Genomic DNA, 16,806 nt, shown 5'->3' on the forward strand with positions numbered 1-16,806 from the left:
AATCTTTCTGAAAGAAATTCCAACTTTAAAATTCTTGCTTACAGAGGCAAAGTAAAACTTCCTTCTAATACGTCCATAGTTTGGAAATCGATGAAAAATACGCTGGTACTAAGCCTACCAAACTGTTTCTCTGCTTTCCAGAATCCGCTTCTGTTCCAACACTATCTTAGAGAATGATGAATCATTGGCTACTGACAAGTTTCATAGGGGTGGGGGGGAAACAAACACAAAGGAGAAAGATTTGTCTTTGAAGGACAAGCCAGAAGTGAGCAGTTCATACTGAGCTAATGCCATACAAATACTGTTCAAACAAATCAGGATTTATTCAGTTTCAAGTGACATGACTGCTAAAAGACAGCTTTATACTACAGCAAACTAGGAAAAAAAAAAGTCTTTTATTCACATCCTGCTGCCATTTGATTTTTCTCCATTGTAACAAGTTCTGAAAAGCAAAACAATACAAGGAGACAAAAGCCCCTCATCATATGTTCTCTCATTTTCCAAGAGAGAATGAATATTAATCAACAGAAAAATCAAAATGCTTTTTTTTTTTTTTAAATCACTTTTAATTTAGATTTCAAGAAGCGGAGGTGAAATTAAGTCTTAAATTAGAAAGCATGTGCTTGAAGAAAAAAGATTTAGCTTTAAAATATCAATATGAAATTTCATTTAAAAAATAAAAATGAAGAAGAATTTCTGTATGCACATCCATATGTGCATTCATATTCTTTAAAAAAAGTTTCCAAAGTCACTGTAATATTTAAAGGAAGTAGTTTTATACCTGGGAACTGAGCTGTGTTTTAATCCAGTTGAAGTAGTAATTCAAGTCACTTCCTTCCATAAGTTCTCTCCCCCAAGCAGCCAATTTGGCAATAATTCTTGCTGCCTGAAAGAGAATGCAAAAAACAGATTTTCAAATGCAACAGCAATTTCCAGATTTAATATCAGAGCAATGTCCTGTATGCTTTGAAAACCAAGTTTAGATAAAAGGTGGCCCCTTACAAAAATCATCTTTCCCATGTCAAAGGATCTTCACACCTAGTAATTTTGTTCCTTCGGCTTTCTCTGTTGCGTCTACTCCCCAGTAGCTGGTGTATTTTTACAAGGTTATTGGATAGCTGTATCTGATGAAGTTCACAACGCACCAAAGAAGTGAGAAGGAGGGGGGAGCTTCTATCAATGGGCTACTGCTGTAGGACACTTAAAGTCAAAAATCCATCAGCAATAAGACACTTCATCTAATGCATACATTAGCATGCTTACTTTAAGCAATTAAGGCATATGCCAATGCAAATGATCATAAAACATTAAAGTTTTATGTTCTTAAACTGAAGCAAGTAATCATCAAGAAGGAAGAAGGCTCAAGCCCAGAAAAAGAAGAGCAGAAAACCAATAAAGAAGGTAGAATTTAAGAATGCAGTTAAAGAGAAATAAAGAATAAGAACACATTCAGATAAGCTTTCATGATGCCTATGACAAGAATAAGTACAAACCAGAAGAGTATTTCTATGCCAGCTTTTTCAAATTAATTTAAGTGACTACATTGTAGTCTGCAGCATATTTGCAGAAATATTTGAGCCAGCTTTAAAAACAGTCTAACCAAGGAACTACTGATGCTGGGGTTAGTTTGCCTGCATGTAGCTCCTTGATGCAGTGGTGAGACTATTTTAGGCACCTTCCCACTTTACAGCATTCAGAAGTGCAGCACCATCACAGATTTCTGAAGGGAGTATGGGAGACAGCCTGGTACAACCACCTCTGCATTCAGAAATGGACTTGCTTGACACAATCCAACGTGGTCAAGCAATCCTATAAAGTCCCTTTGGCTCTTAAACATGAGATAGCAGAACTCTAGGTTAGCATGCTCCCAAGTTAAAACTGCTACCCAGTCCCTGAACCAAAGATCATTCATACTTAGAGTTTGGGCCTGGGCACAGAGGACAAATACTTTGATCTACCTATGCAGACACACTGATGTGGCATCAATGGTCTTTCAGTGTGCACACTGGGAGGAGGAAAAGGAAAAAAAAAAAAAAAACCAACAACAAAAAAAACACACCAACATAAGCCTAAAACTGTTTCTTTTGAAAAATGTTAATGTGCTTCAAAAAAAAAAAAAAAACCACAGATATTGGTGTTAAAATGCATAGTCAGGTAAGTAAAAAGAGCAAATTGATGTTTTAAAGTGGATTCACATCGCATGAGATTCTCCGATTTGGAAATTTATTTGTATATTTTTGAGGTAGCAGAACATAACAATGACTGAATAACACATCTATGAACCGTAAAATACTGAACATAGTAATTTCGAACTGTACACTTGCAAGCCATCATTCCAGGGAGATGAATTGGTTTGCATTGCAAGGATCTGAGAAGTACACTTCACCTGCACACTTGGGAAGCCAATATTGTCCAAGTACTCAGACTGTGGTTTTGCAGCAGGGGTCCTCAGCACCAACAGTGGCAAAGAAACAAAACAAAACAAAACAAAACAACAGCCTCTTCCTTCACCTGCACCAAGTTACTTGCTTGCAGAACCAGGCAGTGAACCAGTCTTCCCTGAAAATAGGCTAGCTCACTGGCCAAGTCACAGCACAGTCATAAATGCAGTAGCGCTGGCCATACCTAAGGGGCAACAGCTCTCTTTGACTGGAATTCCTTGCACCAGTACTGCCACCAGAGCATACGGCAGACCTGGTATGCAGTTTTGTGGTTTAAGCCACTGATCTGGTTTTATCACACCATGCCAGCATAAACATAATGTTAACTGCAGTGAAGAGCAATTTGTAGTCATGCAGTTTTCGTCCTCGAGACCATAATAATGGTGCAAGCTACAGTCTCCAGTAGGAATTCACAGTAGTACAACCATATTTACTCCCACAAGGAAAAGAACAAATGGCTGAGGTGAAATGGACAGTTCTCAGCACAGATGACAGAAGAATATTAAGAATTCCAGAAAACAATTTTGCAGTTAGACCTGCTTTAAAGTTATTTCATATACACCAGCAGCAGCCAGTGGCACAAAGCACAGCAGATACCACATAATGCACAGTAGACATTATTTCTTCCCCAATATGTTTACAGTCCAATTACAGCAGGCTACAAGCAGCAATAACTTGAGCATATGAGAGAATAAGATCAGCAAGATAAAGATATCCCCCTTTCACTTGAAGGGGGCTTAAATTCCAATATTCGTAAAACCTGAGGAATGTTGGCTGGCAATTGTTACAAAAATTGTTTTTCTAATAGCTGTACCTAATTAACTAACTCTAAAATCCTTGCTTTTTTGAGTCCTTAAAATCTGCTGTAGTTTCCCGGAAAGAATGATATTAATAAACAACGTATTTCTTTTTAAAAAGCGGTCAAGTGAAGCTTACATTAAGAGTGACTCATCTAGACTGTAAGAAGAAAACTTTTCAGCCAAGGCAGCATTTAATTTCACACTCTAAAAATCTCCTAAAGAAAAAATAAAAACATCATTTTTCTCTATCACCTTCAGAGATAGGTTAAAGCTTACCATGTGCACAGTGAAAAGATCTTGGCGATTCAGCATTGGCAGAAAGTAAGACCATGCAGTGTTTTTACCACGCTTTGCATAATCAAAGAAAATACAAACACGTTGATGATTTTCCTGTAAGAACAAGGAGAGGGAAAAGAAGGGAGACTTGTAAAAGCATTCAACATAAGACAGTTATTTGCCCCCTCATTATATTGGCATATATTGTCAGAGTGTATCCTAGATTGTAGTAGTCCCTGGAAAATTTTCTCAGTTTGACAGTTACTTGTGAATATAATGTTTCAGCACCCTTAATATTAAGATTGGAGATGAAGGAGTATGGGGGTGGGTGGGGGAAAACCAAACTCCAAACACCTAGTTATATCTCAGTACTCCAACACCTGCTTGAGTAAAAACACGTATATACTTTTGATCAGCCAGTCAGAATGAGAGATTAGCTACTGTCATCTTCAGAGAGAAACAATACTCTTCTTCCAATTATGCCTGAATAAAGTAAAGTTTTTCACATGCTGTTACTTCCACACAAAAGCCCTTTGTTCAGCCTGGTTGTGTGAGCTACCAGTGAAACTTCAGAAATAGAAGGTAGTTATGCCTCTCTAGTCTTCCCAATGGGAGGCAAGCTCTTCTCTCCCAGAATGAATCTGTAGCTGTTCAGTTGTCACCTCAGTCTACTTGAACACTTAGGAGAGGACATAGCCACCAGGAGTGGCCCAAGAAGCCTGTTCTCCAGAGCTTCTAGGCCAAACCACAAGACACCACAAGTACCCGAACAAGGACACTGCACAGAGTTGCTTCAAGCATTTCACCTAACATGCACTGTGCAAGGCAGCTATGATGGCTCTCCTTAAAGGAGAGGAAAGAAGAGGCCACACAAACTTGAAGAAGAAAGAGGAGCTCTGCTACTTCCTAATAACCTAGCAAATAAACATTCTTCCCCCACAAAAATAAATTGCTTGGATTCTTAACTTTCCTCAGGCTGAGGCAATTCCACATACTTCCTAGCCTGATGCGTATGCCCCTAGTCTGGGGCATATGCTTTGTCTAGTCTAAAAAGATGTCTCCCCTTGGAAGTCAAGCTACTACAATCAAGTATGCAGCTCATACCAACGAAGACAAAATGGTTTGTAGCTGAGAAGCCCTGCAATTAGGACACTCTGAAAATGTGAGAACTGTATTTCAATCTCTCCTACCCATTTTATTAATTTTTCAAACTCCTCTAATTGAAGGGCTTTCCTCCCCTGATATGACACCTTTTTATTAACACTATGGACCAAGAATCAGCTGCGCAAGCCTGTTTGTTGGAATGCAATCTGTTAAGCACAAGATGACCTGAATGCATCTGTGATCCAAACATTGACATCCTACTGAATGTCAGAATTGCAACTCTTCATTGGAAGTATCAAAGTTACCTGTACCACATGCACTGCAAATTGCTGTTCTGATCACTGACTAGGGAAGTCAGGTGTCACTAGCTGACAGTCATAACCTTCACAGTGATTTGATTCACAGTTTGCATGTTTAATACTCTACATCTCACACAAAGCAGACCAAAAAGCTCAAAATTACTGTTTTTCAAAATACAAAATAAAAATGTAAGGTCTCAGGAACACAGTGCCTTGGAGAGAACCTCAGTTTTGTGAGGGCTAGTTTGATGAAAAATGACAGTTCGATCAAATTGCTGTTAACATCTGCACTTGTGCTACACACAGTCTGGATAAAAAGATCAGAAATAACTAGATCAACAAGTTCAGTTTACAACACAGCTAAGCGGGAGACAGACAAGTCTGGAAGCAGAAAAGCTGAAATAACTTCATCACACTATCAATCAGATTAGTCTGGTTTGCTGCAAAGGTGTGAGGTGAAGACAGGAGGGAAATAGAGAAAAGCCTATGGCCCTGAAATATGTAGTGCTGCTCCATTCTAGGCAACTACTGACTAAACTGGTAAAAAGGAAAACCTGAAGTATTCATATCAACAGTTGAATAATTTAGCATCTGTCATTTCTGAAGAAGCATAATGAAGCTTGCTTGGGTGGTGCTGCTAGCTGCACTAAATACTGTGCAGGTTCTTAAAGCTTTCATAAATATCAGAGACTATGCAGTGTGACAGAGGTCACTAATCCAGAGAAATTGTTACAAGTGTTTATCATATAAACAGAATATGAAGTGTATCCTTAGGGATTTAAGCATGCAAAAATTCCCCATCTTCACAAACAAGCAGAACGGTGATATTCTCATAAGGCAATTACCACACTAATTTCACTTCCACCAGCCACCCAAAGAAATCTTTCTTAGAATCATGATCAAGCCCATAAGTAAAGTTGCTGGAACAAGGAGAAAAAGAAAATCCAGTGAAAAAAGGAAAAGGGTCAGACTGATAAAACTGAAGATGAGAAACGAATCGCCACCACTAGCTAGTATTCTAGCAGTAAGGGCACTCACTCATTACACAACTTGAATGTGGAGACGAGCAACTGAATCCATGCCCCCCACAAAACACCATAATCCCCATGTAATATGTACTGTGGAGAGATTCACACTTTTCAGCTTGCCTGTTGACAATACTGAATATTCAGAGTTGGAATTAGAACTCACATAGTCCGTTTCTTAGGGGAATGTCCTCAACCACTAAGTTATTACTGGATGCATTTCTCTGTTACCTTGTATTAAATAGGTACATCACGAAACAGCAGAAGAGAAACTGACTGTCAAACAGGGAGCCAAATGTTCTAGGCAAGCAACAGGGAGAACTGCTCATGCAGCTCAGCTCGTCTTGTTATGTCATCACTCCAGTCATTCTCTCTTACTCTACTAGGAAGTGAAAAAATGCAGAAGCATACATCTGATAGAGTAGACTGACCTGTGTCAGGACTGCTGTGCTGACCTGAACAAGTCAAGAGCAAACTTTATTCTAAATTCCAAGTCATTGTATCCCATAGCTATAAAGTCTGTATTTTAAATAGTAGTATTCCATTACAGTGTATTTGTATATATTTCACTGGACCAAGAGCTCCCATTCTATAATTAAACTACACAGTATTCCAGAGCATATTGTCTCAAGATTTTAACTTATTTTGGAAAGTTGAAGCTATAGAAACTGCATCTTCTTGCTGAAGGAAGCCAAATTAACACTTTTGTAGGAGAAGCAGCAACAAAAACTTCAAGTAAGTTACAAATCATATGCTATCTACACAACAGAGAAGGGCTAAAGTCACAAGTCATCCTTGAACATCCAAGTTGTTGCATCAATCAAGGTTGAGAGTAGATGGATTAACATAAAGGTATGTGACTCAGAGTATGAACACATATAAACAAGACCAAAGTCACCTGTGTAACTTTAGTTCTGACATTTAACTTCTGAATACAAGATCTGAAAATCTAAAAGAATACTTTTAATACAGTATGACAAACACCTGAAGAACCCTGAATTAGACTAAATAGACATTCATTCATTCAAAGACTTAAAATAAGACAGGTTGTTGACCTACCTGCAGCATATCATCAACCATAGTCAGAATGTACTGAACTGTCTGTTCCTTGGAGATATGAGTCATCAAGTTTATAAATGTTTTAGCACACTAGAAAATAAAAAGACATTAAAATTAATATTAACAATTGTTTTTATTCCTTTTTGATAATATAAAACAGGACCTCATTAATTCACAGTTAAGTCTTACATAAGCATTAAGCATCCCAATGTCTTATTCGACTGCAATAAAAGATGAATACATTTGGCATTATATTACGGAGAAAATTTTCTGTCACATTAATCATTACCTTTACAAATTACTGTTTTCTGGCTTTCAAGTGAGATAACAAATACTCCCTAGTAGAAGTCAGCAAGGTTCTGCCAGGTGCTTTGTTGAAAGGCTGATTAGGAAAATCTCCATTAGTGCTTTTATACAGTAGTGAGGACAAGAATAATTAAATTGAAAAAACAGGAACAACTTAGACATGTCATGAGAAAGTTTAAGCAATTCACACAGGAGGAAGGGAGGAAAGAGCACTTACCTGTTCAGCTCCTATATCTAGTAGACACTTTGGTTCATATTCAAACCATTCTCTGCCTCCTGAACAACTCTATCCTACAATTTCAGCCACAGATATAATAAGCTGAAATAGTCATAACACTGCTTTTTACACTTCCTCCTTCTCCTTCCCCACAGTCAACTAAAGCTGAAAGAAAAATCTAACTCTGAACTGCTACACTGTAATTACATAGTAGCATGCAAAGCTCATCATACAAGTTTTTGTTACTATACAAGTTGTGGTCCATTACATACCAGTCACATAATACAAGTAAAAAAGGACAGCCTACAAATTAAAGTAGAAAGGAAGAAAGGGAAAGTTCTGTGGTTTTTGAGCACATCTCCTACCCTTCACCTCCATACCTCTCCCAAACTCAAATGATGTCTGATGTTGTTTGCTAGAACCTCAGGCTTCAAGGTTGAGGTTCTACTGCTTGAAGTATCATTAAAGTGACTTTGGGTGCCTTGCTTGGACTCCACATGCCAAACAGCATGGGTCACCTTCACCAGTCTTATATCATCTCTGTCCAGTGCAGATGTCTTGTATCTTAGTGTCTATAATGACACTAGACCTGTGTTAAGATAACTGAATCCACTTTATCAGTCAGTGGGATGTACTGATGGAATTAAATTATAATTGTTCATCTAGCTAAATGGAAATAGCACTGGCAGTAGCTCTCATCAATAAACTATAGGAAAGAGATAGCTCAAAAATAAGTGACTGAAGTATGGATGTGTATGATTAAGCTAACTGGGATGGGGAAAGGCTTGAGCTAGCATGTCCCATAACAGATTCCTTCAAAGTCAGATGATATTTAATAATTATTAAATAGGTTTTTAAAATAATAGCCAATCTGCATTATGATTCAATTTTAGTTAGATGTAAAGCTTTATAGTTCTTCTGCAATGTCTTAACTGTATCCTGTCAACACTGAGATAGAGTTGGCATGAGTTTCCCTCCATTCTCCTCCCCTAAAAAGAAATTATTAAAAGAAAAGTTACTTGATTGCCTTCTGTTTGCAACAGCTCCTGTTTCTCTTCTGGATTTCTTTTCTGTTCAAATCTTTGAATAAATTCACAGTCTTCACCAGAAATCATCTGCCCTCTGAAAATCAAATTATGAAACCATAAGCAAGATGCACACACAGTAAGTTGTTTGACCTTATTTTCTTCAGTTTGGTATCTCAGCAGTACCACTTTACCAACTCTATACCCCACAGTAGAACAAAAGAGTTCCTCTCCGCCAAGAATCTCACGTACAGAGAATCTGAAACTCTCATGACAGAACGATCCCTCTAAATCCTTTCCTATACAACTCCATTGCTCCACAGCATTCTCTAAATCATTCTTAGATTTCCAGAGGCTGAAAGAAACAGTCAGTGGAAATAGCTGAAAGAACTGAAATACAGACAACTAGCACATTTGTGCCAAATTTATAATCCATAACATGAATAATAGTCTAATCCAACCTGAAATAACTGCTTAAAAATAAAATGAAGCGTTACTTTAAGTCTGCCATAAGTTCCAAAGAGAATTTTAAAGAGTACAAAGGACCTGGTTCCTAATATATTTTTAGCTTTCACAAGTTAACAAATAGTTAAGCTTTTCCTGGTAGTTTAAAAGCTGATCAGCATGCAAGCTTATCCAAACACACAGCAAAAGGGCTCAAGATCGGTGTCCCACAGCAGTTTGCTATAAGAGAGATCTCTAGTTGATTTTTTTTTTTAAACCAAAACAAATAATACTGAGACAGTTACAGACATCATCAATGCTATTGCAGAAAGCTGTTGGCTAAACTGAAAAGTTAGCAGACTTGTTTTTGTTACAATGCAAAACTTACCACCGCACCAAATAACAAACAAGTCAAGATAGTACAAACATACTATTCAAATAAGAAAACTGATTTACAAACGAGTAGTCATTGAAATCCAAAGTGTTGCTAGTTAATACCAGTAGTGCTTCAGGAAATAAGAAAATTGTGCACAAAATCATCAATACAAAAATCACAGAGGACAGAAGTATTACACTCTGCTTCAATATTTCCAAGACTTATCTCCTCTTACATTTCCACCAAATCAGATGCCTCCTCCACTTTTCAAAGCTATGTAGCATGGATTCTTTTAATTCATTTTTTCCAAGTTCTGGGGCAGTTTTCAGATGTTCCATGACTAAAGATTCCGCTAAAATCCTTGCAAAGTTACAGGAAATTTTTGCCTTTTTTTTCCTTTCTTTTTCTTTTTTTTTTTTTTTTAAGTCAGCTGACCTGGATTCATGAAATACAGAGACATAAATAAGACTTGCAACATGTTTTAATCTTTTCTCTTCCTCAAAAGGGTAGGTCTTGAGGACAGCCTCAGCACAGACACATTTCACCCATCTATTTTTTAGGGAAAGGACATAGTAAGTCTAGTACTGTGTGCATTATTCCTATATTCTTGCTGCTTTTTAAGAAATTTCCTCCTATACACTCAGGAAAGGCAATTAAGACTTATTAGATGGAAAATTCATAAAGTCATTGGTAGTCTTTGACAGTAGTGTCTACTAAAACTGAACCAACTACAGAGAAAAAGCAATTAGCCAAAGAATGACCACACTGCTACCACATGCCTTTTAAGAGAAAAGAAAGAATAAAACTCTTTTTTTAAAAAGGAGTTTGATTTGTTGTTGAAAGAGAAACATAATTTATTTGCCAGAAATAAGGGAGATTGGATTTAACGACCAATAACTAGAAGGTCTCTCTTATGTTTCAATCAATACTGGCCAAACTAGGAACACCTGGATGACATTGATTTTAAAAAAAAACTGACCAGATGAGCTATCTGTTTATAAGAATATTGCCATTTAGGAAGCACTTCAAAGAAAACTTAAGGTGAACCTTAATTTTTTAACATTAATGCTTAAGAAAGCCTCAGCACAAAAACAGACACACTTGTTTATATCGAGGCTATTAGAAGAGGTCTGCCAATTGTCAAGGAAAAAAGCTTGCAAGCTCCTTGCTTTCATCCAACATTAGAGCCTGGGAGGGGGGATGTGGGGGGACTGGCATTGCCTTGAACAGATGAGAGGCTAGGGTTTACTGTTTGTTGGTTTATAAGCACCATTCAAAAAGACACTTTCTAACCCACACAAAACTGTATAACGGATTTGACAGCTTTATAAACAAGTTGTTTGTTTTTTATCAGGGATCTCATGCATCTGATTAATGCATTGTTTTAGTAATTTCAAATGCATCAATTTCCATTCATCTAATTTTAAGATAGAAATAACCGATTATGTAGTAATCCTTAGCAACCAATACAAAAAAACAAGAACACAGACAGCAACAGGGGTACCAGCTACCCTGATACTATTACCACACTTTCTCACCCTCTTCAAAGAGGCAGGCATTTCCCAATATCTTTAAGGGAGCAATGTAAGCAACCAAAGCTTCCCTCTGTCCCTCATTCTAACAGGCAATCAATGTCACGGTTCTTATTTTCCAGGATGTTTACAGTCTTTCACCTACAGACAAAAGTCATTTTGACTGACCTTCAACTGTCTGGATGCAAGTCAAGTTTAGACCTATAACCACCTTATTAAAGCTTGATGCTTGAGCTACTAAGCTCTGACTTTGAGAGCACTAGAACAGGGTAGTAAAGCTCAGCTGCGTAAGATTTAGAAAGAGCACAAATTTGTAACAAGATCATTTTTAGAACCTCTTGGTCAGTCAACATGATTCAGAAACCTGTGATTCCTTTTACTTATTATGCATTTCCTCCAGCAACTGTTGTTCCCCTTTTGTTTAAATCATTTAGTAGAAGTCATTCCTGACTTTCTTATATTTGAATACATCCGCAGCAAATACGAAGTTCATTATTAGAGCTGCCTATCATCATGTCGAGGCATGAATGTTTTCATCCAGGTATCTACAATACTTTACATGTACCTAAAGGATATTCAGCTGATCAACAGTTTTAACATCCCAAAATTAAAACAGGATGAATGTATTCTACAAGATTTGACCAACAAAAAAGCTGCACACCACAAGTTAGGAAACCTCTACCTTTCATCTAAGGGAAGACTGGCTTTTAAAGTCAGAGATAATATTTAAACTGCTTCAGGAGGCTTTTTTTTTTCCTCCTTCTTAATTTTTCCCCCCTCCATGAAACTAAAACAGAAAACAATACTTTAAAAATCAGAATTCACAAACACATATACAAAGCACTTGAAGCTTGGGAATCCAAGCACAAACTAGGCGCCATGCCTATCACCTGATTAAATAAGAAGTATTGTCAAGCGCCGTATACATAGTGCAGTAGTCTACAGTGCAGTAAGATGCAAGTTAAATCCTGAACAGTTCACTTTTCCAAAGAACTCATTTACCACCTTTAGGGTCTTTATAAAGCAAAACTAAAATTCCTTCAAGTGAGATGTGTACTCTACAAGTGTATTCTGACACCTCAAGGCAAATGCTGAAAGCAACTTCATAGTACACAACAGTGACATATCACATTTTCAACTAGCAAAGGGAATCAACACCTCTAAACCTCTAGGAGTTTCAGGATACAAAGGCAGGAAAGTCTGTACAGAAGAATTAACGACCACAACTATATTGAGCTTCCAAAAGATAGCTCAGACACCTCCATCATCTTCCACTGTTTCAAGGTTTGTTAGTTTCTTCTCCCTCAGACGCAAATCGTAGCTAGAATTCAACCTAGAGTAAGTATAATTTTTAGCACCAAAAATTCCCCACCCACCACAACCTAAGTTTGAAATGAGCAATGAACACAGCAGCAACCATAGGTAACGTATAGTTGTCATGCCTAAATATTTCACTTTTTTGTGCCAACAGTATACACAGAAAACATGACAAGTCAACAGTTGGGAGTTAGTGCAGTTTGACATTTAGCTTACAGCTGGTCAGACTTTAGTAGCATGCCTTCTTTCTTAGAGTCAGTTCAAGCTAAAGATTAACTGACATACTGTTTATTCCACCTCTGAAGGTTATAACTGTAAGTAAGCCATTTTACTTTCACACTGAGGAACAGAGATAGCAGAAAGGAACTTCAGAAGCCCCTCCTATCTGATCCAGACTCCAATGCTATTGCAAATGATGTATATAAAGATGCTTTAAAGATCACATACAACTGTCACAAACAGATTTAAAAAAAAATCTGATCAAGTATTTTTTTTAAATGTCTTTGGCTCCAACTACATAAATACTATATACAGTTTAAGGAACACAAGTTATGTCATGCCTGAGTTGATGTGTTAACTTCAGAAAACCAGGCATAAAAGTCTTTTCTGATAAAAGTTCTCTTTCTTTTTTCAGCACCCAAGCTTCCTACTGTTCTGCTCTATAGAACTGCATAATCCACTCCGACCTGCCTCTAACAGATGCATCAAAAGCAGGCAGCCCCCAGTCATTAAGTGTGCATCATTCTAGAAATATCAGTCAATATAGCTGGCTACATCTGCACTAGCTGACTCTTTCAACTCTTCCCTTAAGGCATCTGCCTCAAAGATGCTATCACATCTAAACTTAGTAGTTGTGAGAGAGACACGTTCAAAAGAAAAGGTACACCTTTATGTTTCCTCTTTAGAAGCACCCAAGTTCTGCTGATATTTGTCAGCAATAAATCACAAGCAAACTCCACTGCCAAGGAACCTGTTATCTTTACAATGGTTGACAGTCCCTCTGGCACCACTTCTGTTCCATCTTCGAAGCTGCCTTAGCCAAACCGCCAAACTGTTATCAGTAAATATGAGCAACAAACAGATCACATTTATTTCAGAGCAATAATAAACAGGACCAAATGTCATTGACATTCTGAGGGCACCAGGCATTGACCAGTCTCACAAGTTCACAAACACTAGCAAGATGAACTACGGTAGCCCCTCAAACCTGGCTAACCTGGGTGACCTATCAAAAAGAGAAAATAACGTATGGTTTCTTTTTTCATAGGCTCCAGAGGAAAGAAAAAAGTCATACTCTGCACCTAGAATCTGAAAGAGAACCATCAACCCTGCCTGCTGGTCAAGAAACGTTATATCGAAAGCTGCTGATAGATAAATAAGACAAGATCCTGCAGCCCTTACCCATCACCAGAGGTAACAATGAAGCCAAATTAAAATTAGTGGCCCACATAAAGCAGAGTCAAGCAATGAATCCCACATGTATATTCAAAATACAACTCGCTGCCAAACAGAACCATCCCTGCACTAACAAAGGCTCAAATCTTACCAGCCCTATAGTCTGAACCACCACAGACTCCGTGAAAAGGAATATCCCATGTTCAACAGATTGACACTGAACAGCTGTATTCCCCCTGTCATCCTAAGCAACCGCAAACGAGCTGTTCTAATTGCTCATGTTCCAGGAACAGTAGCCCGGACTCCCCCAGAACATTCTTCCTACCAGATACATAATACAGCACACAATAACTGCAAAGCCATTTAGACAGTTTGACAAATGTTTGATAGCTGTCACTACAAAGCTAGCTGTAAAGCTACAAAGCTACTGTAATGTTGCACCGCAGACTGAACCAGGAACTGATTCATCTGAAAAATAACCTAGAAAAAGCAACTTTCCACAGCAGATCAGCACCTTAATCCAGTTAACTATGCAGAAATACAATCACAAGGAGATAAATGATACAAATGGATGAACGGAATAGGCAAGACTAGGCTACACAGCACAGGTATGTAGTTATTAATGAGCATCTACTGTGTTAGCATTTCTCAGCTTGTATATGTTCAGTTTTGTTTTGTTTTTTTTAAGTATGGGGGGGCTACACACACATCTCCCATATTAAAAAATACACCATATATGTGTGTATATATATATATATTTTTATATATATATATATATATATATATATATATTTTACACACACACACACAGCACCGCAATCTGAAGAAAAAAAAAAAAATCTTTTGTGAAGTAGCATGACATTGGTAACCACAAAGCATTGTCAGCATGGTTTGTACCTTCAGTTATGAAGCAACTAACACTGGAGTAGTTTGCTGTCATATATGGACCCTCAAGAGATGAAACTCATTCACACTTTGCCAATATTCTTCACACGTACTTGTCAGGAGGAATGCAAGGACTCAAGAATCTTGCAGTTGTACTCCAGAGTATAGAGGAGAGAGCACTAGTAAAATTCTGTTTCTTCTCCCTCTTCCCACCTCATTCACAAACCCATTTCCCAGCTGGTCCCTATATCCTCTTTGGACTACATTGCTCTCTCTATTCCCAGTGCCACTGCATAAAATCAGAATTTATTTCTGAAGGTATCTCAAACGGCAGCACAGTTCTCTCCAGACTGAAGTCTTTGCTTCAGCTTACTCCCTGATCTATCTGCTTCCATTGCTTCCCAGCACTATTCTTTCTTTAACTGAGGTACACCTTATTTTGTTGGAGCAGGCAAAGTCCAGTTTTGCTAGTACAATTTGTTTCCACGCAAAAGGCTATCTCTGGCTGAAGGAATATACCAACATATAACGTGTCTTACTGTAGAGCTGAATTCCTTCAAGACTTGTCCCATATAGCCATATTTTTTGAGTAGTTTGAATAATAATAAGAAAAAAAATGGACAGTTTTACCATACATTTGTGCAGATTTATATTATTTGTTATTACACGGTGCTCAGTTTACAGCAGCAAAGTTCCCTTTCTTGCAAGAAGTCATAAGAAATTTTCCCCAACCATTTCCATTTATGGTGGACTTTTTTCCAATTATCTTCATAGCACTCCAACGGAATGTTACTCATTGTAACCTAGTTTTCCAGTGTAACCCAAAACACCAAGAAATCTATAACACTTTAAAAGGAAAGAAAAAAAAAAGTCCCTCCCCTCCCACTCAACACTCACCACAACTCAGGTAATGTCAATGATCTGTGGTAAGTTTTTACTTACTGAAGATATGACTGCCAGTTCACTTTATTTGCCCGAACTTCGGCAGCTTTGGCAGCAATGATGTTTGTTGGGACAGCAGCATCTACAGCACCTCGGATATCCATTTTAATTGTGATTTAAAATGCACCTAGAAACACAAATCATATCTGAGACCCATTAATAAAGAGCAGAGTACCTAACCAATATTTTTTCAAGAAGAAAAAAAAAAAGATTTTAAATGCCCTGTTCAGAAAACCCTTAAACAGACCCAGCTTTCCCTAAAATTGTAATTAGTACTTATAAAACTTTGGTTTTCAGTACTTTTTTTTTTTTTAAATGTGACTTCCCTGAAACAAACAAAACACAGCAACATCTACACACTAAACTTTAACCAACCACATTTCCTAAAATAAGAGAAATAAACCAGTATGAAACAATTCCCTATCTGGTACATTCTCAATTAAGCAATCGTGTGAAGTTACTTGACTAAAAACTACTTACTCTTTTGCAATTCCCAAGCAGCCCTACAAAAAACAAGCTGTCTTCCTTTCTGATCAGGACTAATGATAAGGTGCTACAATTCAGTGTGCCAAACACACACGTATCTCCATACTTTAGGAGCGATATAGTTTGATTATTTGCCTAAGAATATTTCTCCTCTAAAAATACACGAACCGTGACCTCAAAAAAAGCACCACAATTTATATAAATTAAAAACCAAGTTATTTAGACTAAGAAAATATCATCATCACTGTACAGAAGCAGACTGGAAAATACATATGAACATTGTATGCTTTTTATCAGGACATACCACAATACTGTAGCCAGTGACCTTCACCACTTCTGCTTTCTCCTTCCTTTATGGCTTAATCTCCTCCCGACTTTGATACCAAAACAAGAAGGGTGTTTGCAGAGGCTTGAGATCGAGCTGGAGCAGGAATTCCTCACAGCCTAAACTAGATCAAGCCTCCCCACCCAGCCTGTTTCTGGACTTTTTTGGTTGCCTTTAAGGAAGAAAGTAAGAGCAAACAGGCACGTTCTTCCCCACCCCTAACAAACACACCTCAGTTGTATTACTGAATGAAACTACGAGTCTAAGGAAAGGAACGACCCTCAACGGGGGAGCGATAACGCTGCCCTCCCCCTGAAAGCGTTCTCGCGAGCAGACACCCCCAAGGCCGGCGCCGCTTCCACACCCGTTAACGAGCCCAGAACATCTCCTGGCTCCGGCACGGGCCGGTGGCGCCACACCTCCCCCTCCCCCCCCAACACACACACGCGCGCGCACACACCCCGCCACGGGCCCGCTCCCGCTCACCCGCGACGGTGGCAGCTGCCGGACGTCACAGGCCGCGGCCGCCCTCCCCCCCCCGGTACCCGCCGC

General features: G+C 38.3%; 1 protein-coding gene across 3 annotated transcripts in view; it reads right to left on the reverse strand.

The window, feature by feature from the left end:
• Positions 1–16,806, reverse strand: part of ATP6V1H (ATPase H+ transporting V1 subunit H) — a 46,590-nt gene extending 29,784 nt beyond the window's left edge. The window contains exons 1-7 of one of the 3 annotated variants that reach the window (XM_067290455.1): positions 16,741–16,794; positions 16,234–16,303; positions 15,444–15,570; positions 8,547–8,649; positions 7,005–7,094; positions 3,518–3,631; positions 782–886 (exon numbers count right to left, since the gene is read on the reverse strand). In XM_067290455.1, coding sequence (XP_067146556.1) covers positions 782–886; positions 3,518–3,631; positions 7,005–7,094; positions 8,547–8,649; positions 15,444–15,547 — 516 coding nt within the window. In that variant the 5' untranslated portion in view covers positions 15,548–15,570; positions 16,234–16,303; positions 16,741–16,794. Of the gene's footprint in view, positions 1–781; positions 887–3,517; positions 3,632–7,004; positions 7,095–7,293; positions 7,368–8,546; positions 8,650–15,443; positions 15,571–16,233; positions 16,304–16,740 lie in introns of those variants that run through there. The other 2 variants (XM_067290454.1, XM_013954726.2) reach the window with 2 other exon arrangements.

The sequence above is a fragment of the Apteryx mantelli genome, chromosome 2 (assembly GCF_036417845.1).
Source record: "Apteryx mantelli isolate bAptMan1 chromosome 2, bAptMan1.hap1, whole genome shotgun sequence".
Classification (NCBI taxonomy): Eukaryota; Metazoa; Chordata; class Aves; order Apterygiformes; family Apterygidae; genus Apteryx; species Apteryx mantelli.